Source organism: Watersipora subatra, chromosome 6, assembly GCF_963576615.1.
Source record: "Watersipora subatra chromosome 6, tzWatSuba1.1, whole genome shotgun sequence".
NCBI lineage: Eukaryota > Metazoa > Bryozoa > Gymnolaemata > Cheilostomatida > Watersiporidae > Watersipora > Watersipora subatra.
This window is the reverse complement of record NC_088713.1, coordinates 13,507,674-13,531,881: the sequence shown is the minus strand read 5'-3', so window position 1 is coordinate 13,531,881 and position 24,208 is coordinate 13,507,674. Positions and strand designations below refer to the sequence as shown.

At 33.5% G+C, this 24,208-nt stretch overlaps 1 protein-coding gene across 1 annotated transcript in view; it reads left to right on the top strand.

Moving 5' to 3' along the window:
* Positions 1 to 325: 325 nt before the first annotated feature.
* Positions 326 to 24,208, top strand: part of LOC137398053 (leucine-rich repeat protein soc-2-like) — a 37,853-nt gene continuing 13,970 nt past the window's right edge. Inside the window, exons 1-11 of the mRNA XM_068084154.1 lie at positions 326 to 375; positions 689 to 829; positions 1,019 to 1,159; positions 3,838 to 3,978; positions 6,140 to 6,280; positions 9,091 to 9,231; positions 10,951 to 11,091; positions 19,392 to 19,532; positions 20,570 to 20,710; positions 21,326 to 21,466; positions 23,950 to 24,090. Of these exons, the coding sequence (XP_067940255.1) occupies positions 326 to 375; positions 689 to 829; positions 1,019 to 1,159; positions 3,838 to 3,978; positions 6,140 to 6,280; positions 9,091 to 9,231; positions 10,951 to 11,091; positions 19,392 to 19,532; positions 20,570 to 20,710; positions 21,326 to 21,466; positions 23,950 to 24,090 (1,460 nt within the window). The remainder of the gene's footprint in view (positions 376 to 688; positions 830 to 1,018; positions 1,160 to 3,837; positions 3,979 to 6,139; positions 6,281 to 9,090; positions 9,232 to 10,950; positions 11,092 to 19,391; positions 19,533 to 20,569; positions 20,711 to 21,325; positions 21,467 to 23,949; positions 24,091 to 24,208) is intronic.

Below are 24,208 nucleotides of genomic sequence, written 5' to 3'. Positions count from 1 at the left end.
TAAAAACTCAAGCAGACACTGACAAGAATATGACCACATGTAAGCTGTAGACTGGGGACCCAAGGCCAAGATGTTTCGAGCAATCTCTAGAGCAAAAATTCTCACCAAACACCTGTCCAATTTGGGAGATTACAAGCTCTGACAGGTACGCAGAAATTAGCCGCTTTTGTGATTACAACCAGACAGAGTGTAAAGACCTGATAGTATTCTCACATTCAGCTTTGATAATGTGCCTTCTGCTCATAGCCAATCGGAATATTGTGTAGTAAACACATGCTAATGGCTATGCTAGAGTAGGAAGAGTAAACACCCGGCTCCATCCGACATGGTCCTGGCCGAGAATGACAGCAACAGTAAAGATATTGGTCAGGAGCGGTTTGTTATGCCATGTAGAAAGGAGCAAAAGAACAAAAACCACCTGCGCTGGACAGACGCTTTTTTGTAATGACCCTAGCAGAAAGTAACATGTTTTTTTATGATACTACTACTGACGAAACTTGGATGAAAAATGAGTCATTTACTAAGTACTCTATCTATGTTCTGAATCTACCCAGTTTATGTTAAAATATGTTTGTACTTGCTATGAACAAGGACACTTTATTCCTTAAAAACTATTTTTTGACATATAATTGGTAGCCTTGAATGAGTTTTCTCACTCAATTAGATTTCCCAGAAAATGTTTTTACAGAATTACTTCACTGCCCAATCTGAGAGAGCTGACTCTTTCTAACTGTAAAATGGATTCTGCCAATGCTTTAGTGGTCAAGAGTTTAGATACACTGGAGGAACTTAACATGCTTGGTTGCAATTTCGCCAACACACCACTCACGTATGTATAACATAGCATTCTAAGGCACTTATTTCATAATTGTGTTTTGATTGTAATTACCAAAAACATGCATGCAAAACAACAGAATATTTGGTCATCTTGTATGAGTATCTGATTCAACATGATACCACAGTTAGCTTTGAATGTGGGGTTCAATTTCTTTAGATTATTCTGTACTTTCTATTACAGAGTTGCCTCACTCCCCAAATTGAAAGTGCTGAACCTCTTCAACAGTAAAATGACTTCTGTTAGTCATGTTTTTATTTCAAATTTGGACTCTCTAGAGAAACTTGACATGAAGAGCTGCAAGCTAATTAAATCATCACTCAGGTAGATGTGAAATATTATCAAAAAAACAATATTAAAAACTCCATTTTCATGAAAGTTTGTGTTAAAATTAACAAATTTTTTCTCTACCTCCCTTGCTAAACTCTAACGCGAGAAATAGAGACAAGTTAAAAAGAAAGTAAGTTACTAGATATATACTTGAACATACTGATTCAGACTCATAACACTGCTGATGCGGCTTTCAAATGATATCACCTGTTTTCATTAAGGTTTTCCAAACAATTGATAAAATCAATTTGTGTTTTCCTTATGTATTACTTTTATGTTAACTGGATTTGTAGTAAAAACAACTTTTATAAATTAAGTTTATAAGTTAGTTTGCTGAGGACTAAAATAAATGCACGAACTCAAAGCTCAATTAACTAAAATGCGTTCCTTAAGCTCAAGTTCCTTAAACACGAGAAAGTGATGCACTTGAAATGCATTGTTACTTCTCAATTTTCATCAAGTTAAGCCAAAACTGAGCAATTTAAAATCATCTCAGAAATGTAGTGATTTTTTGGAGCCACTTTTTTCTGAACACAATTAGAATTATCGGCCACAGAAGTCAAATTTTTTAGTGGAATTTCATCTAATACTTATGTTCATCCTTTGAATCAAATGTATCAAATGACCTGTATCACTGAAAATGGCTAAACCAGATATATTTTTGTCATCAATTTGAATAAACTATTGTACTGACTCTCTAGGACTAAAAATAAACTTTGGTTCATTTTCGTAGTAAAATTGACTTTCTACAAACTTTAATTACAGTTTGGAAACTATCAAAAGATCAAAAGACTTTTGTGTTAAAGCCACATTTAAGAATAGCTCCCTTTTTAATAAGCACAGCAAAATATATGTTGAATAAATTTAGATTCGAGTTTGATAATCAAAATTTCGTAATAATCAGCACTATTTTTAATAGGCTAAATAATTCTTGATATATGTTCATGAAAATCCCAAACTTTTCTTTATACTACACATAATTAATTAGAACTATTGTCTAGCAATCTCTGAAGACACTTAAAAAATATATTTCATCACTCCTCACAGAGATTTCCGATATGAAATTACCAACCACTTCATTATGTCTTTTAACAAAGATTGTTTAACTAATCGCTTTTTTTTCATACTCACTGCTGTTGATCAGCTCGCTAGTGATGAAATCACTCATCTAAATGTCCAGCTACACCTGCACAGTTTAAATGTATTTACACTTAAACTGTGCAAGTTTAGCTATTTTAATACACTGCATCCTCAGGAGATGGTGTTGATTCGCTCTAAAAATGGCATTGTATAGTGAAAAACTTGTATGTAGGGGTATTAGAGACCATTGTATTCATACAATGCAAACATCTCCTGGTGAAAATCGTCGACATTTTATAAAATTGTGTAAATTTTGAAAATTAGTAACAAAATAGTATGTTAACTTTAGTAATTATAGTTACATGTAATAACTGAATTTTATTTAGTGTATTTTAATGGTTATGACCGGCAATATAATGCTACATTATAATGAGTGTACCAAATGTGGTACGTACGGTGAGCAGTTTCTACCTTCATAACATAACGTTTCTACCGACATAACATAAACTTTGAGTTCACTTCAAATAAGTTCAGCTTACTAAACTCTCACTTAAACTTGAGCTTTAGTTTATATTTTTAGCAACTTTACTGAATTTCAGCTATTTATCATGAAATTTTTACTCTTCATCAGTTTCGGTCTTCCTTTTCACCAACCAATAATATAAAACCCTATGAGGGGGCATTCATATCCTTACTTTCACTATAAAATTTAGGGCGTCTCGTTCAATCTTTTTCTAAACTTAATTCGACAAGAAAGACCAAGCCATGCATTTTTGAAAGGAACCCCTTGCACACTTGACCACTTGACGGTAATCAAATTTTATTTTTATACAGTATATCGAACATATTTATCTTGGAAGCAAAATGACTTGAGCTAGTACATGCAAAGATTAGAACGGAGAAGAGGCAAAGGCAGAGCAATGCTAATTATGTTAGTGTATATGGAAAAAATAAAAATAATACATAATGAAATGGAATCTTTTTTCAAAAAGCTAAAAAAAATTGTTTAATCCTGTACAATTTCTTTAATGGTTTTAAAAGAAAATTTTACCACTTTTGGTTGCTGAAATTCAAAAAATGGTCAAGAAGACACGGCTTTCCTGCTGATGCTGAGAGTGCTCTAAGAATTCAAACTAACTTGGTGCAATATAGAAAATAACCTCCTAGATTACTTACTGAAGATGACGCTTGCTGGTGCACTGTAAGTGATCGCGCAATGCAGCAACTTGCTCGATAGCTAACGCTTGTGAAAGAATCCAGAGAAGGTTGTACAGTAGTTAGACTTATGTGAAATGTGCATAAGAATCAATGTAAACCTAAATAAAGAGGTTGGTCAGTACTTATTTTCAGTAGAGGACTCAGATTTAGTAAGTTCTAGAAAGTAATGTGGATGCATCAACTATCTTGAGTAGCTAGTTATATATGTATTATATATATGCGATGAATTTAATTTACCCTGTAGAAAACAAGCCTTATTGGAAAGACATGGTTAAAAAAAGAAAATAAAACAAAGTCAAAAGAAATTTATTGCTACAAATACATCTGAATGCAAGGTGTGACTCCGTTTGATTAATCTGGACCATCTTTTACAGAATTTGTTCACTACCCATCCTGAAAGAGCTGATTCTCCCAGGTAGTAGAATTGGTTTGGCTAGTACTTCTGTCAACAAAAAACTGGATTCGCTCGTGAAACTTGACAGGCATGGTCCTAACACAACCACATCCTTTTCCATGTAAGTGTGAAATGGTATTCTATAATATTTTTTTCAAGCTTTGCCATTTTACATGTATAAAAAAGCTTTTATAACTTTCTGTCTTTATGACATTGATTGGCACCGGCTGTGAAAGTTCAATACCATTCAATAGAAAAATAGGTGGCTAAATACAAATTTGAAATTATAGTATTTTTGAATAAGAAATGCAAATTTAAGTTAATCTCAAGGAGTATCAATCTTGTGTCACATATAATTTTCTCACTCATTATCAGTCAGTCTTTACTGACAAAATTAATAAGTGCTTTCTCATGAACTCACCTGATCTTGAAATTTTCATTGCATTTCCCTTTTTAAGAAAAGCAATAACACCTATAAACTAAAAAACAAAAACAAAAAAATTTACAACTTTTTATCATCTTTTGCACATTATTGAAATTGTGAGTCCTGTTTTTCATTATTTTTTTTGCAATGCTGTTTTGGTGCCCTGTTTTCACTGTTTGTTAGATAAGAGCTAGTTCATCACAGTTTAGGTTTTTGAAACACATAGAGTAATTGTTGTTGATAAAGACTTGCATTCGTGTGTGATACAATTATATTTCTTTCTCACATATGCTCCTGATAATGAAAAACAAACAATGAACTTACTTTAAACATTGACTAACACAATAGTTTCATCAATCTAAAGGTCACATCTCAAATGAATCAAATTCGTAAGTCGTTTGTATTCTCTAAACATAGTCTAGAAAACGCCTAATAGTGAGAACAAAGAAGTTTAGTTCAGCAAAACCTATTTTGATACTATGACAAGGGTTTTTGTTTTAACATGGGTCGTTCCAACTAATAAACACTCATAAAAACAGCAACAATTTTTTGACACTGAACTGATATCAACATTTTTTGATATCAACAGATTTCCCATATCTTATTATGCTGTGTTGAAGGTGTAAAATATGGGGAAATACAATTACAAGCTCTCCGAAGCTCAAAAACGAACAATACACCGCAGCCATCACGAAAACGCTGTAGATTGGAATCAATTTCCAAAACGGTTCAAATGAGACGTAGTTGATCAAGTTAGCTTCTGTTTACACTTTCATGCAACATCATTTTTCAAAGTATTTTCACAAATATAATCCAAACATTGAATAATACTGTATTTATTGTTCTTATGCTTTTTTTTTCATCATAATTGCAAAAGTGTCATTTGAGCGCTGATATCTCAAAAATCTACAGTAAATATTTAATTTTTTAACATCAGCTCATAAGAATGCATGTCATCCTTGGATGAACATGAAGAGCCTATTGTTGACCTACAATAGCCAACAGCTGTTCATGCGATTTCACGGAAAGTTTGGGTCACATGATCAGACTACGACTAAATGACTAGACCAAGCTGAAAGGATATTGTGAAGTAGCGAGCATTCATATTTCATATGGTTTTCCATGAAAAACACGAAATATTTGTCATAAACTAGTGCTACAAGATATTTTACATCAAGCGTTATATTGGTCTTTAAGTTCATTGATAACATAATGTGTTAAAACAATAACCAAACGGTTGGAGTACGTCAGCCAAATAAAGAGGTTCTAAACTACGGTTTTTTGTGATTGCAGCAATTAACTATTTGTTCATTAGCCTTGAAAAGCTTGTAATCACATCTCTACATATTTTGCACCTACAACACAGCAGAGTAAGACATTTTGAACCTATTGATACCAATTACCTGTAATTCGATATTTGTTGCAAGTCAACCTTTAAAGTTAGTAAAGATCAAAAGACAGGAAATTTAACCATAAAAATACTAAAACCATAATAAATATCCTATTTCTGATAACACACTAGCTTATTTGGAGACATTTTATCACACCCCTCTGTCACAGCTTATGCCTCATGCGAAATATACATGTACGCTAAGATCTCTCTATGGTAGCTCAGCAGTAAAACTCATTTTCTTGGAGTTGCATTAGTTTATTCATTCTTTTTTTCATGATATAATTTACCATTGACTATTGATTGATAAAAGATAATTGTTTGGTGATGTTTAGTTAGACTTTAGACTTGTTAAACGAATTAACAGACCAAGTTGATTTCTTATACAAATGTATGTTTAAGCATTCAATAATTAAATTCAAATGCAAAGTTTGACTTAACTGTTTTACGAGCTAATGTTATTTATAGGAGTAGTTCACCAAACGCCTTTGAGGAAGCAAAAATTGCTGACAGTCCAATGAATTTCTATGGTCCTGTAGTCATTGAAAATCTTGATTCCCTAACAAAACTTGACATGTGCAGTTGGAGCCTAACCCAATCATCATTCAGGTAGGCATGAACTATTACGCTAAAAAACTTGTTTCCAACTATATTTGTGTTTTTAACATTTATATATAAGTTCACACTTTTAACCAAACTTCTTTTCGCTGAGTTTAGAAGTTCAAAATCTGTCAATAGCAAATTAGGTTGACAGATAAATAATCAGCAGTGTTACTAGCAAGTGAAGTAGCACAGTTAGCTGATGAGAATGTATCTATGTATACCACACTGGCCGTGAAAACGATAGTAAATATACTCATGCTGGAATGAGAGCTGCAACAGTTTTTCTAATTAGAATTCAGTCTACCACTATGCAGAGACTTAGCCCTTACATGAAAACGGAGTGGGGATTTTGAAGGAACTGGATGAGATGCATACAACCATTTAAGAAGAGCAAATGGCTATCAGGATTTAGGAATAGCAAGAACAACTGATGTACATATTGAGAAATGGGGTTTACTTTCTGTACAAAAGAAGGAAGAAAAAAGACAACCTTAATCTTCAAGCATACTAGGTACAAGGTCATTGAGGCTTGTTCCAACCACCATTACATGATAGAGCATCGACGCTAGTCTTCTGAGCAGAAGGAGATTTGGCTGAAGCATTTCCATGTTTGCTCAAAGAAGTTACGACGAGCACCAACTAGCATCAGCAAACTAAAAAGGGCCTTCAGTCACGAGGCAAAATGTTCAAGTCAAGTTAAGGGTCAAGTGGGAGTTAGCAAAACGTTAGGCCAAGGTTGGCAACAGGCCAAAGTTTAAATGTGATGTTCTGGGAGAATCTGCAAGTGCCTTGCCTGCCCAGCTTTCAGATTTATGGCAAAGAACACCCAGAGTCACAATTGGCCCAACCTTTCATTGGCTCGGATCACTCAGCAGTCACATCAATATGAAGAGTGGACTTGGTTATTGAGAGTAGAAACCAATCCAGAGAGCTCCAACTAAAATACATAGACAGAGAAAAGGCAAAAATCTAAGGAAATAAATGAGTCAGTGCTATTACCTGCTTCACCTTGCAGTGAGCAGGTTCTCACCTGTGGGTACCGCAATATCTATAGCACAGCCACATATACTGATCCCTCTTTCAAGAAACCGCCTAACATGACTAAACCAGGCGATACAACACCAGGATAGCATTATTCCTTGTATGGAGATGTCAAACAGCCTTCAGAGGAAATTGTGTCAGGCATTTCTCAGTCTTCACGAGTGTATCAACTAAGTTAAAAAATTGAAAGAGGCAAGCTGGCTGAGCCACTCTGTTGCCAGCCTCTTCTGAAATTGAAAGGTTAAAGACGCTGCCTGCCGAAATGAGGAAAGGGGCCTCTATACAGGGGGATTTTATTAGTGGTGATGCATGGGAGCGGGTGACTGAGGCAATGCAAAAGCCAAGCACTTGAGATCTCTGTGGCACCATAACTAGTACGTAGAAAAACTGACAACGCTCTGTTCAGCTTTTATCTGTTGGCGTGTGCTCCCGTCAAATCCTGCATGACTTTAATAATCTAGTTACATGTATGTCATACCAAAAAATATGGTAGGTTTTAAAACACACAGTAGGTCTGTTGGTAGACAAGGCAACAAGGTATTTTTTTCTGAAGACAACAAGATGGCTAGCCTACCTTCCAACAAAGACACCCACTCCACTTTTTAGTTGGCTGGTTAAATTAAATTACCCATTGTGGAGAAGCACGCGTTTTACAGAACCTCTTCAAAGAGGATTGTGGACTAGCCGGAAAAAAATCCGACTTGGCAAGCATTTGACTCGATTGTTTCTATGCACTGAGCATGACTGGATCACTTGATCTTCGACCAGTAAACTTGCCCAAAAGAAGTTGATGATGAAGGATTGGCCTGAGCGTTTCCCAGTTTGACTGATGACTGAGTGGTGAAGCCTGACAGCTGTTGAATTTTTCTACCGCTAGCAGAACCAAAGCTATTCAGTTGCTTGGAGACAACCGTCACAGCAGGCGCTAGCTCTCCGTACTGCCAGTATGGTATAGACTTAGAGACCGAGGGGAAATGATCTAGCTTTTGCCAAGTTTGAGAGGCAACAGTCACAGTTTAGAGCATGACACCACTGGCTCTGGTCCCAACTACTCTTGCCTTCCAGCTCTGAACACACAGCTCAAAGGCTACATTGTAGGAGAGTGTACTGGAAGAGCATAGAGACTTTGGCTGAATAGCACTAGTTTAACGTCAAGCATTGTTAAAGTTTAGAGTTATGTAATAAAAATAAGCAAGTTAAGGCAACTTCAATAAAAAAACTTCACCCATAACCAGCTAAACATTGAAGATTTGCAACCCATCATGCAAAAGTGTATCAAGTATTTAATTATATTTCAAAAGTTGTTCCGGACACGCTACTTGAACAGATTATTAAAACTTCGATGTCTTGTCATTAAAGAAGAAAACTTTTTGACAATGAATATTAAAACAACTGGAACAAAACCCAAAAATTACGGTTTTTTTAGTCTATCTAAAATTGAGTATCACTACACTGCTCAGTCAGATCTCCATTGCCTGCATAATCTACATCAAGCTGCAATGCTTATATAATAAAATGCCATTAGTAATCTTTTTTCATTGATTTTCAATATTTTCCTTATTTTAATGATCTATTGAATTTTTATTTGCTTAGCATAATGGGATGGTTTGCTTGTAATGTAAGATTAACTCAAGTCGATATTGTTAGGCATTGAGCATCAAAGCTCAAAAACGGTTCACATTGTGTTCGTATGAAGTTTCTTGTTCCAACATGCTAGAGTTAACCTCAAATTCAGAGTCTCAATCTAACTGATTACACTAATAACTATTTTATAGAATTGCTCAAATTCCCAACCTAAAAGAGCTGAATCTCTCTCACAGTAAAATGGAGTCTGCCAGCCCTGTTATCGTTGAAAATCTTGATTCACTACAGAAACTAGAAATGCGTAGTTGCCAACTAAGCCAATCAACGCTCCGGTAGGTTGAAACTTTATCAAAACATAACTTGTGCAAATTGTGTGTTTGTCAACATTATCAAACTGAATAATTTGGCATAAATTATAAATTGTTGGTCTTGCGGCTAAAAAGTTATGATGATTTATACACACCACTGTAAAATATTAGGTTTTACCAACTGTACGCATAACTACATGTATGTCTAAGTAAAAGAATAATTGGGTAGCTCAAGACTTAAGGAAATGAAAGATAAAAACTTAATTTAAATATTACTGCTCATTAAATATGAGCTAGCCCATTGCAGTTCCTGTTTTTTGGTATTCAGAAGTACTTGGTGTTGTTGGTGAAATTTGAATTCATGTGTGATGCAATTGTAATTACTGCGAATTAACTGTCTCAGTAAAAATAACAAAGTACATGTATATAGGGAAATTAAGCTTACATGTACATATTTCAAGTAACTCAGTAAACTAATCTAAATCCTATGTCATAAATCACTCAAACTGGTTATTAGCTCAAATTCACTGAAATTAGTCTAGTAATGACGCAAGAATAAAATATTAGATACATGTAAGTTCATTTTACCATGAACCACTTAGCCCTCTGAACCCAATGCGTGTCAGTAACTCTGGGCAATCTGTCCAACAGTCCGAAATTTTTAAACTTATATTAAATATATCTAAAGGTTCACATAATACATAGATATTTGGAAAAACAACTAATAAAAAAGTTGTGCGACTCACAGCAAATGTCATCAGAAAAAAACAGTACTTCACTATTATTCGGGCTATAACTCGATTTTACACAAATCACAAAAAATTTTCGGTAGCGGCATTTGTATTTAGCACTTGTTCATCATCATTTCATGAGTCAAAATATACTGGACAATTGTAAATAGTATCAAAAAACTCTTTATTTGCGTCCAATCGTAAATGACCTATCAAAAAAGAAGTCGCATAGATTTTCTTCGAGATATCGCTCGAGTAAAACTTGTTATTAAACTGAAGGAAGTAGGTAAAGATACTTGAAATATTTACAAATGGAAGTGAAAGTTTAGATCTAGCATCTTGTGCTAAAATTAATTTGATTGGTTTAGGATGTTACTTAGGAACAGATTTTATAAACAAAGCAATGTGAAGGCCGGAAAACCGGCAGCTTGGGTTCAAAGGGTTAAACGTTCTAGCGTTTTTTTCGTTTGTTTTAAATATAATCATTTCACTAAACAAAAACTAGCCAAAGCGCAACTATAAGTATCATAATTCCTTTTAATTTAAGATGGAGTGTTTCAACAGCGCTTAGCTTGAGTGGCAGACCTCCTTTACTAAAAATCAATTGCAAATAATAAAATAATTCTGACACTTTCCGATAAAACCAGCTAATATGTTATGTAAGTTCAGCTAACATAGCGTAACATAAAAACTTGGTTAGTTCTGATTTAATTTAGACTCAGTTTCATCTAGTTTTACTAGATTTATCCGTCATAGCTACTCTTTTCTGAAAATTATGCATCAATGTCATTGTATTTTACAATGCTTCATATAATGTAATTAGTGGCTTGAAATTTGTGATAACCCAACTTATACATGATGAGGCCTTATATCCATAGAACTCCATTCTCAACAACATACCTCTCAAATGACATATTTTGCACACTAACATCAATATTTGCTCTAACATGCAACAATTATCTTTTAACGCACAGTATGACTCGCTTGGATTATTCTGGGTCTTTTGTTACAGAATTGCTTCGCTACCCAAACTAGAAGAGCTGAACCTCTCTGACAGCAAAATGAATTCTGCTAGTTCTTTAGTCATTGAAAATCTGGATTCATTGGAGAAACTTGACATGCGTACATGTCAAGTTGCCAAATCATCCCTCAGGTAAATGTAGAAAAATTACAAGGTGCTTATGCAAAGCTTTGTCTCTTTTAAGACCTCTTCTGCATAACTATTTATTTTCAACAATATTGTTATCTATTGCATCTCAAAATTTGCAGCCTTTGAATAAAAAACTAGTTTGCTGAATAATTGGATAGCAGTATTACTCTGAAATTGAAAAAATAATGAAGTTTAAGTTTTTCTCATTCAGTTTCAACTGTTGATGTGACTTTCAAAGTCATCTCATTGGTTTTTAATCTGTTTTAGATTGATTAACACAATCACATGTGGTTTGTTCATGTTTTATATTAGTTGGATTTGGAAAGAAATTTGTAAAGTCACTCTGAAAGTTAGATCTTTCAAAACTAAAATAAATTCATATGCATATGGAATACCATTTATCAGCTCTTTTGAACTTGAGGATGAAGATCCAGGCTAAGTGTGGTGTCAATGTGGATCGCATCGCAAGTTGATCCTAGACTGAGCTATTTTTTGATTGTGTACGATATGCATGGATTTTATCATTCTCCACACTGAATTGCACAAACTATCATGAATATCAAATTTTTCAGATGAATATTGTCAAATAACTATGAAAATTGTGTATCATCTTTGATCAATGGTTGTAATTATGGCACAGTTGCTGGCATTAAAGCAAACCGTAAGCCATATTTTACAGAATTGAGCAAATACCTAAAAAACCTAAAACTTTCTCACAGTAAAATGATTTGTTTACATCAAAAATTTTGGATTCACTAGAACAACTTCATATCTGTAGTGGCTAACTAAGCAAGTGACCACTTATGTTAGGTGCGAAATATTATCATAAAAGCACTTTGCAAACTGTTTTTTTATTAACTTTTTCTTTATGAGTTTCAACCTTTTCCTCAACATTGAAGTTGAACTTAAAAAACTAGGTTTCTTAAGTTCATCTGAGTTCTTAAGAGACAGTTGACACTACGTACTGTCTTAGAAGAAAAATTGTGACTTTATTTCACTTGGTGTTAGATGGCAAAGTCTTTTTTTAAATTACATCAATCATTTTTAATCTGTTTCAAACTCTGATAGAACAATTTGACATTCTTTTTTCTTATTCATTTGGGGTTAAACTCTTGAGCCTCTTTGAAATCTTAACACAAAAATGCATCAGTTTTAGTTTTAAGTCATCTTGGCAAACCCTTTTACAATATTTCAGTCTTTGACACATTTTTATGGAAACAAAAGTACTTTTCATAAATTTTTAGTTGCATTTTCCTACTACGTAATTAAGACATAGCTCATTGCAATTTATGTCACTTAAAAATCATAAAGGAATTGGTTCTATTGAAGATCCTTTGTATTCATGTGTGACAAGATTACATGTAATTATTACAAAAAAGTGTCTGTAAAAATTCAAAAGCGTCTATCAAAAAATAGTTTTTGTATTTTGGCTAAAACCCTAGTGTTATCCCTCTAAATAAAGAATCGTAAAACAACCAAACCGGCAGGATGGGTCACACCCATTGATCTTTGTCCAGGATTGACCAAAAGAGTAAAATAGTTTGATCAAAGTAGACAAAGAGTACGAAAAACTATTTAGATATCCAAACCTTTTTTTCACTATAAACTTGGTCATTTGGGATAAGAAAAGTATGGTAAAACAATCAGCAACTTGATTATAAATTTTACCTTAGCTGCTAACAAAAACATAAAATGTCTTTGAAATAAATAATTGATGTTTTGAAACATTTCCGGAATGATAAAATGGTTTACAATCAGATAATTCATGTGAAATTTTATTCGGAAGATCATAAATTAGTGTATTAGAAAAAAGCACACGGAAATTTGAAAAAAATTAAAGATATAAATGTGAAGTTATTTTAAGCTATGACTAACTTATTAAACTCCAAATCCTGGGCTTTGTTAATATGTTGGCGAACAGGAATGAAACTCTTCCTATATGGCAAATTCACCATGATGTCAACTCATCTTGCTTGTCTCTGACATAGTGCTTAATAAACCTTCACCGAATTTTAGTATATTTTATCAGAAATCAATGGACTTTGTGGTTGTTTGCGCTTATTTTGGTTTTGAGATTAAAATTGATAAGTCTTGATCAGAGTTAAAAACTTATATTCAAGTGAAAATGTGGTTCTTGAGTTGCCATTCAGGAATTAAATGAAAACATAATAGAAACGCATGAATCTGCAAGTTAATGTATTAGTCAAAAATTATATATACATGTATGGTGCACCCTCAGAATACGATGTAGATTCGTTCCTTAGTTGGCATTGGTCCTAGAATTGGCTACGTAGCCAATTCTAGAGCCCATGCTAACGCCATGGTGAAACCATAGTTTATAGAGCTATGGAATTACTAAAAAGTATATAACTTAACATATCTAGTAAAATTGTCAGAGTTCTATATAAGTGCTGTACATATTGAAAAACAGTAACACAACATTACGTTAACCTTTTTAACTATAGTTGCCCACAGTAATTTTAATCTAATTAGTGAATTTATTGGTTACGATCTACATTGAAATGTAATGTTACAATGTCCCTGAGCAGTACTACCTCCTATAATAGAAAGTTCTAATCTTCAAGACCGATGTACGACAAAAACTTTTAATTCCTTTCAAATAAGTTTACTTAACTATAAATATAAACGTACAGCTAACTGGTAGCATCTATTTTAGCTATTTTACGGAATTTCAACTTTCTTGCTAGAATTGTATTACTTATCTGTTTCATTCTTCACTTTCGATAAAATTTTTAGTAGGCCTATTTGAAACATTTTCACCGTAGTTCAGCAACAAAACCTAAACGATGGAGTTTTTGATATGAAGTAGATTGTGTTAGCAAGTTAAGGGAAGTTGTCTGACCACAAGCCGTTTTGTATGATGGGATCGCAACATGGAATTTGCTACTGGTTTGTAGGAAAAACATTTTGATTAACACATGGAAATTGGTTAACTGAGAGAACTCATTCATTGCGCCTGTTTTAAAGACTCGGAGAATAATTTTGATGACTGTCATTTCAGTGCCTTTTGTTATTTTGACATGTGTAATAAGAACATAGACTGCCAATTTGGACCTCGGACAACACTCTGTTGCATTCGAATGGGAGAAAAATTTGTATGATGAGGTAAAAAAAATCATCATGTTCCCCTTTTGGCCTTAATAAGGCCAAAAAAACATATATTAGGCCGAGCTTATCCTGAGGGTGCACCACACCAGGAGAAAAACCGTCACGTAATTGATGAAATTAGGTTGGATTTTTTTCTGAGTGTTTTAACATCAATAAAGTTTGGTTGGTTATAATCATGAAACATAAAAAACGTTAAAAATGATAGCAAATATTGATAATATTTCTTAAAACATACCAAAACCATTTTAAGGTCACATTTGACATCAAACCCTATTTAGGTTTCTGTTCCATCAGACAAAACACCCAAGTTATGACAATCTTATGAACTACTTAATCATGACCAGTTTGACATAAAATGTGTCAGACATACATGTACATGTATGTATATGTATGTCATTACAAGTATGTAATGTATTAGGCAACGTTTGAAAATTTATGTTATACCAATCTATTGGGTGATTAGCAAATTAGGCTTAGCATTGAAATAAACATGAGCAAAAAAAACTAAAGCAACAATTTAAAACAATTTCAGATAGTAATTTCTTTGTTCAAGTTGACCATATGTATACTGCTTCGCTAGGCTTATAATGCAGACCTTGACTACAACTACAAACTCCCTTTCCCCTGATCTTTCTTCTTATCTCTGCTCGTTTCTCTCTCTTCTTCTTCCCTTTTTCTATCATCCCTCTTTTTTCCCTCTCTTCTCTTTTTACCTCTCTCCTTTTTCTCTCTCCCTAACCTCTCTCCCTTGCCCTCTCTGTCCTCTTCTCTCCCTCTACATGTATCCCTTTACCGTTTTTTTTTATCTCTCTCTCCCAGTTTTTTGTTCTCTTTTCGCTCTCTCTCACCTCTTTTTTTGCTCATTCTCACTTTCTTCACCTCTGTATTTCCCTTTATGTCCGTCTTTCTGTCCTCACTCCTTCCTCTTTTTTCTTATTTTTCTATCCCTCACTCTCCTTCCCTATATTTTCTTCTCTCTCATTTTGTCTCTTTCTCCTTCCTACACCCATTACTATTTCTCCAGATCTCTCTCTTTTCTTTTTTCTTCTTCCCTTTTTTCTCTATCTTACTGCTTCTCTTACACTTTTCATCTCTCTTTAATTTCACCTTCTTTTTTCATCTTTTTGTCCCGCACTTTATCCCTTTCTATTCCTCCTCTTTTTGACCTTTCTAACCCTTTCTTGCTCTCCTCTTCCCTCCTGTTTCCTCTTTGTTATTTTTCTTTCATCTGTCCTCTTCTTTTCTATTCTTCCTTTCTCTCTAATTTCGTTTACCCGCTCTTCATTTCTCTTTTTTTTTCTTTCATTCTCTTTCTCTTGCTTTCTTTTTAATCATTTTTTTCTCCAAGCCCATATTTTGCTCTTTACTGGTTTTTACAACATTTTTCTCTTTTGCTTTCTGTCGCTTTCGTTTGCTCATTTGATCTATCCTGTATTCTTTCATTTTCTCTCAGGTAAGTTTTCTGTGTATTGCTCCTATCTATGTATCTCTTTTGTTCATGCTCCCACTTTTATTTCCTCTTTTACTCTTTCATTTGCTCTCTTGTCCTCTTTCATGCTCTCCTCTCTGTTACAATGTCTTTCTCTATTTTTTTATTTTTTGTTTATCATGCTCTATTTACATTGCTCTTTTAGTCTCTCTTTTCCTTTATATCAATGCTACTTTTGCAAAATGATCTGTAAAAAATTGCATGTTATCTGCCGAGTGTGCAAACAGAGTACTCTAATTTTTGGACAACATCTTCTGCCAAAACATGTAATTGCGCATAATTTTTGAGGAACTGGGACACATAGGACAGGTCAGCATTGTATTTTGTTTTGATGTAAACTATTTTACTTTTGCCTTTAAAGGAACTTTAAGGGTAGCAGCAATGTGTGGAAAGGAAAGATTGGGTGCCGAAACACAGACTATTTTAATAAGATTACCTACAAAAAACCTCTACACAATCTGTCATTCAAGTATCTCCTCCGATTTATCATTTTATCAGTTTAGTTCAACTTTCTCAGAACTACCAAGAGAACTCATTTTGAGACCATATCAAAGACGTTGGTAGAAAGTACATACAAAAATACAAAAGCTGGGTTTTTTTAGAAATTTGATCTGTAATCAACGAAGGAGGATCATAATATCTATTTTACTACTTCCTTCACAAATTCCAAACTGCATCTTGGCCAATACATTTTTGAAAATACAATATATATTTTGATAAATAGTGCACAGGTTGTTATCTATTAAGCAAGTGGCAGGTGAAACCCTTTTATAGTTGGTAAGGTCGTCATGATCTGCTTTTGAAGTAGCATGCAATGTCAGCATCTTTGTAAATGTTTGCATTGACACCTTTTCCCATATATTCCTAATCAGTTGAAACAGTGCCATTTGGAGTTGCCTACCTTTATGTTTCTGTTTGCGCTAGCATGCCACCTTACCGATATGCATTTATCTGTTATGATGGCAAAAGTGATAATTTCTGTTTGTCAGGTTGTTCATTCAGGCAGATCATGATTGGTCATTGCATGAGGCAATCTGAAGCACGCTTTACTGTAGGGTTTCTGGAGCATTCAGAAGCCAAGTAAATATACCGAGTAACCTGAGCCAGAATGTGATTTTTGTTTAGTAAAGTTGTTTCTGCATCAAATTTATTCAGCTAAATTTTTTCGTTTTTTTTTTCCGGGCAATATACCTTTCAGAGGCCAAAATAGAATTATGTTATAATAAATTGATTGGCAGCCCAGCAGATTGAAAGTTGTTTGCCTTTTCTTTCTCCTTCTGTGATTTTAATTTTCCGGTTCATAGTTGGCATTTGTTTCTCATGGCCGAAAGTTTTTCCTGTTTGCGTTTTTCTATAATGTACTACATGATATCTCACAACGTTTATTTTTTCAACAGCTGGTTTAGCTTTTCACCATTCGCTCTGAATAACTATTGGTGTCTCCTAGATTGTATGCCCAGTATTTAATATGGTATGCTAAATCCTGAACTCTTCAAAGTTTCATTTTCTTAAATATTTTTTTGATATAATCATCTAGATCTTTTCTAATTTTAAAATTTGAAGTTTTTTGGCTCTTCAACAGTCGACCTTTTTGATGGTTCAAAATGTGGGTATTTACAAGTTTATTTGGTTTTGTGACGGTTATAATAGAACAGCACACTTTTTAGCCTATCTCGTCGTCCGCAACTATGTAGACATAGTTTAAAAGCATTTCTCCATGCCACTTTTTTTGCAACAAGATAGTTCAGTATTTGCCAAATAATGAACTACAGATACATCTTTGTTTTCTTGTGATGATTTTTTTGTAGTGGAAGACTATGTTATCAATTATGAGATTATGCTCAGCGCAAAGAGCAAGTAGATGTTTACCACTATTAATAGTTACAATCTTTCAGACCTTGATATAATTTAACTCTTGGCTAACTGGGGGGATCCTGTTCCACTCTTGCATTATAGACACATGCCAAAATTGTTTATTTGTGTCAGGGATGTTTGTCTTCACAAATCTCAAGTGATGGTAAGAGTCCACTTAGGCTTTATGATTTGTCATAGTGGAACCGGAGGCACTTACATGTATGTTATGCAAATAAAAAGTGACTATATTGTGGCTATTGTAGGGTCATCATCTTGTTACTCATCGTCATTAGGGCTTGCTCCAATTTCATGATAGCTCAACACTTGTGTTAGCACAGCTAACTCCAGCCTTTTTGCATTCACACTCTTTTTTTCATTCTAATAGAATTCGTAAACACTAGCCATTCAAATTCATTAAATAACTAGCTAGCAACTAAAGTGTGCTGAAATATCTTTTGCTGTCTGTAAGTTTTTTGCCAAAAGTGGAGTCTGTCGATTGTATTAATTTGGGTGATCTTTATTAAAAAGTGTTCTTAAATTTTATTCTACAATTTACAATATTTACTCGTTACTGTCATGTTTGCTTCTTTGCTAATTCGCCATTTGGTGCCCGAGCGTGACTACAACAGCACAAACCTTTTACGATGAGCCAAATTCAAGCTGGTATGATTAATATAGATAATAATTTTTATAAAACTGCATGTTATGGATATTGAGGAACAATAGTTTTTTGCGTCGATGAAGTTTTTTTTGGCAATTCATAGATTTGATGCTATAAACAGGACCAGATCTTAACATTCTCACATTTGGAATCTGCTGCAGCAGCCCTCCAGAAAATTAATTTGTCTATCAATGCGGTCTACTGTGGCCATGTCACATTTTTGAAGTTTCGTTAGATTCTTGGTTTACTGCATTTCTTTTTTTAATCTAGTATTAATTTCAAACTAGTTTTTCCTGACTTTTTTGCCAGCAATCCTACTCAATGAAGGTTGTATCTGCATTCTCCAATTACAGGTATAAATAATTGACCTAATAGTCTAAAAACAAACTATGCCAGACAGACCTGAGAACACAAATCAAAACAATATGATGCGATGTGTTGTTGAACAAAAAAATGTTGTTCTGTGACTGTTTGCCAAATCGGTAATGTTGACGTCAAAGGTTTGAAGTTTAATATATTACATTAAAAACCTGTTAACGAGAGTTTAGAAGCCTCTACTCATAGTCAGTTGAACATGAAAATTTCCATTGTGTGGTATAAATGAGTACTAAATGTTTGACATTAAACTATTATTAAATGTTTGAGAATCATTTTTGCATGAATCCGACGTCTTGGCAAATATGTGAATGTGCAGTTTAATGAAACAATCATTTTTTTTCGAATAGAGATAAAAATGATGTAAAAATGAGCAATAGAAGAACACAGAAACAAAATAACTAATTTGTGATTATACCTGATTTCTGTTAAACTAGGGTTTCTCCAAGTCTCTCTGTCACAGCTTTTTTTGCAAAATTTATATTGTGCTAAGGTGTCGCTATTTTGATTTAGTTTGGCAATAAAAAATTTCTGGTTGATTTTGTATTACCTCATTGACTCTGTTTTTACAACCATGCTTTATAGCACTCAATATAATGGATTTATTGGCTTTAGTGTATGATCACCCAAATTGTTCATGCCCAAACGTTTAGTATATAAAATAAGCGTAAATGATGTTTTACATGTATATAAATAATTATAGTATTATTTTACAAATATTTCCTTCAACATACAACAGTTAGCTTGGAACCCCATTAGTGACTCCTTTCCATTGTTTTCAACCGTATCTTACAGATTTGCTTCACTGCCTAACTTAAAAAAGCTGAGCCTTTCTCATAGTATACCGGACTCTGCTAGTTCTGTCATCATCGAAAATCTTGACGCACTAGAGAAACTTGACATGGTTGCTTGCAACCTAACAATCTCTTCACCGGGGTAAGTGTAAAAAAACATCAAAGAACAACTTTTTTGTAAGCTTTGTGTAAATTTTGAAATTCCACATATGATTTTCTACACTACTTTTTTTCTCATTCCTTGGTATTAAAATTCGAAACCTGTGAATATGACTTTAGTTTGCAAGATAAATAGTTAAAAATCATTTCCTAGCATCTTCAAGGTTAAACCTAGTTTGAAACTTTTTTTTCAAACTGTCGTTCAAAATGGCACTCTGTAACCCATCACGTGTTAAAAACCTTCATGGTTATTTCGCATACAAACCAGCTTTTTATTAGTATTCAGTTGCTGCTAATTGCTGGGTAGTTCGAAACTTTTTTCCTGCAGCTTATTTTAATCATAGTTAACAATGTATCTGTGGTTATTGAAAAAGTATTACATGTATGTATAGGTGATGGATGAATACGTACTACTCATAAATATTTTTTGAATGTCATCAAAGTAACCAACGGTTTTTACGCTCCAACCTGCTGAAATGATGCTTAAATTAATTGATTGTCAAATGCTCTGAGACATTTACATTTATGCATAGGTGTTCGATCTTTAAAACAAATGGAAGACAATAATGAAGTTGACTCAATCTAGATTCATATGATTTTAGGGATTTGCAAAAAAATGTAAATAACTTCACACAAAATGTATTTGCCATCTCATATTCTGAGCTCAAGCAGGTAATAATCAAGTCAAGCATGATTAAATAATGTTTTTTTTGAAGGACAGCTTCAAATTTAGCTGATAATTAGTAGAAACAAAAATATGTACTACTGCAGTATTAAAATTGAACCAGTTCATTCTTAAATAAAGTAACAGATAAGAATCTTTATGCGCCTGTTGATAAAGGCAAGTATACTTACCAATGCAATAGATCAAAAATAACATTAAAAGATAACTTCGGTCATTATGGATATAATTTATAGTAAAAATATAGAATCACAATAGCAATTTTCCTATTGACAACATGATTTACTCTAGTCTTGTTGAACAATATTACGATGGAAACCTATGACTTTCTATTACAGATTTGTTTCACTGACCAAACTGAAAGAATTAGATGTCAGTAGAAGTGAGCTGGATTCTGATCTTTTTACTGGCATTGACCAGCTGTTGCTTTTGGAAAAGCTCAACTTGTCCTTCTGTGACCTGACTAAACTACCATTTAGGTCTGTTTATTTATAAAGTCAAAGCAAACGGTTGCAAACATATCAGGCTATATGGAAATAGTTTAATATATATGCTTTTACTAAATGGCTACATTAATATTTTGCTAGACTGCTGCAGATTATTATCATTGTGTTCATGAATGGCTGACTCAGCACTCTACTCAATTTTTATTGACAATTGATCTGTCGGTTTTTGTGAAAGTTTCCTTATTTGGTTGCAAAAAGTATTTAGTCACTAATTTTAGCATTTGTTTGTACTATTGCTTGTGCTATATGTGTTGCTGCATAAAAAGATTGCTGCAAAGCTTCAACTTAATTTGGTATTTTTTGTTGTACAAACCTGATGTTTTTATCATTTTTTCATAGCAAAGGAATTATATTTTTGAAAATTTTATCAATGTATATTCTTAGACAAAATACTTTAATAACTTCTGATATTTTTTGGACAAGCCGGTAAGTTTCTCAACGCATCAGAAACATTTTGATTAGACTGATGTAGGGCTCCAAATCTTAACGGCAATCACAGTTTTCCTAAAGATATCAACAACATGATTAATTTTACTCTTGTTTAATAATGTTAGGAGTATTATGGTCATCAATGACTGTTTATTACAGATTTGGTTCAATGATCAGTCTGAGAAGTCTGGATGTCAGTCACAATAAATTACATTCAGATTTTCTTGCGGACATTGACAAATTAGCTTTGCTAGAGACGCTCAACATGAGTTCTTGTGATGCGACAAAACTTCCGTTCAGGTCAGTCTGTATTTAACCTCCCTAAGGAATTTCATGTCAATGGCAACTCGTTAATGTTGTAAATCAGCAATTGGCAGCATGGTTATTTTGTTTTGAAGTTTGACATTATTTTCCTACCATTGAAATTTATTCAAAAGTAGAATAAAATTGGCTACAGAGGTTTTAGCTTTTAGATTGTCATAAACACTAAGTTTTAGTGTTATCTTACAGTCTTTCAAGCAACTGATTGTGAAGGTTTAAACTTTATGCTGATTTAACGTTATATAGCACTTACTTTTTGTCGAACGAGTTTTGAATTACTTAAAGAGTCTTGGGAAATAACGCCTCTTTGTTGCTTTCAACTCATCATTAGGGCAGTAAAACCAACTTTGTATGTGTTCTATGTTGTACAATACTGCTGGTTGGACCAATACTGTTTATGTAACTCAAAATGCATGAAGTACTTGTTGTTATTGTTGTTATTGATGATATGTAAAACCAGTGTATGGTTCTCACGTACGGCTCATACATAGTTTTGATTAGGAGAAGAAGAGAGATACCGAAAAACATATGCTTTGTTTTCACTAAGACTTTAACTTTACCACTCTCGAAAATCATTTAAAGGTACATGTAAGTTGGTGGGCGTCTGCTATAATTATTCTGAAAATAACACAGCAGCCTATAATGCATATTATAGTTTGGTATCAAATGTAAGTCGTGTGCATGATGATGGATCTCTTACATATTAAATTACTCTGCTAACAATTTGTTCTAATGACTATAATTAAAAACAAGTTGATTTTTTTGCAGATAGTTGGAAAATTAAGTTAAACCAGAGTTTGAAACAAACAAAATTTATCTCGATTTGTCTATTCGAAACATATCTATGTCCTTGATTTTATATTGCATTACCATCAACCTGTTAGACAATCCATAGTATTTTATTGGACTCAACAACACAGCGTTATTTTGTTCTTATGATCCACACAAAGACCTTTGGCTGCTATCATCTTGGTTTACATTTTACGTTATTTGAAAATTTTACAACTGATCGTTCTTCAATAACTTGCAGTTAAAAAAATTTTATTCAAATAAAAGTTTTAATGTTTAATATTTAATGAACTTCTTAATTAAAAAACCTTACGATATACAATAATTTGTCATTTTCGTTGAGTAGGTTTTTGTCACCATATCAAATAATTGAGCATTGATAAAGTGAATGAACGTTAGGAGTACTACATATAGTTCTTTAGATCTCCTAGTGCAGTTTGTAAATGTTTTTTTATTAATTTGACAATCAATTATCACTTATTTGTGTAACAGTAGAGGCATACATCACTCTTTTGACTGTTATATTTTTATACAATTAGATTCTCAGAATTTTGACTGCTAAAAACAAAGAAAAACAACTTTTATTGGGTCAAAATAGCATATACTCTTCGCTTTGATGTTTGAGCAGCTCAGAAGATTGCATGCAACCATCAGTAGTGGTGTTGCACTTTCAACAATAGCCTTGAGAATTGGCTGGGTAAAGCTACATGTATCTTTGAGCGCGGTAGCCGTGTAACTTGATCGCTAAGTTTGATTTTGCCTAGAGTGTCGGTGTTCCCTCCAGCTCTGACATGCATGGTTGTGGCATATAAAAACCGCATCACATAACTTCCAGTGAAATGAGCACAAATGCAAGCTTTATTATTAGTGCTACTTTTATAGATCCGGTCGTTGTGATTTCATAAAAAATTAATTGCCACTTTATTTAATCGTTTCATTTGCTCAAACTACAGAGTGCCGATCTGTACTGATAATAATATTTAGTTAATCAATCACTGTTTGTCAATCACTCCCCCTTAAAAACTTTTAATATTTTATCTGTCATTTTACTTATGTTCATTGTTAGTTGTCACATTCTAACTGTGAAGAACCATACATAAAACTCAGGTAAAACTGACATATACTTGCACTCTGGCATTTATGAAAGATCGCCATGTGTAGTTAGTATGTGCACAATCATTCAAGCAAGATGGTCTAATCGCACAGATAATACCTCGCTTCGCCACTATGCTGAATGTTCAGGTATGGTTCACAGACAAAGCGATCTGTTTTCCTAATTCCCTTAGCGTGTCTTCAAGAAGATAGACAGACCGATTAGTGTAACACTTGTCAATTCAAATGTTGCATCACTCCTGCCAAAGAGTAAGTATTTATATAATAGTGAAACACGCTACCAGTACAAACTGTTGTTATGGCTTGTTCAAAACTATGTGCTAGTTGTCTTTAACATCTATGAGTTGACACAAACCTTTAAATGATACATTTACCTTGAAAAAAATGAAATAATTGCTCTCACACTGGTACAATAAATCAAAAATTTAGCGATGACAATTGTTATGGGACAATTATCAATATGAGTTACGTTGTACTGGTAATCAAATATAAGTTGTATTGTGGTCACCACTTATATTTGTTTGTTTTATATATCATATTTGTTTGAGTGTTTGTTACAGATTCAATTCCCTGCCTAAACTTAAAGAATTGGATGCCAGTTACAATAAGTTTGATTGTGATTCTCATGTTGATATTGGAAAGTTGGTGTTTTTGCAAAAACTCAACTTGCGCCTCTGTAATCTGAGGAAAATTCCATTCAGGTCAGTTTGTATATAAACTTGATGGAAAGCATTGACAGAGTTTCTTGCTGACGTAAACTACTTTACGCATGTATACGTGTTATGACTACACCGATGATCTGCTGCACAAGTGGATAGT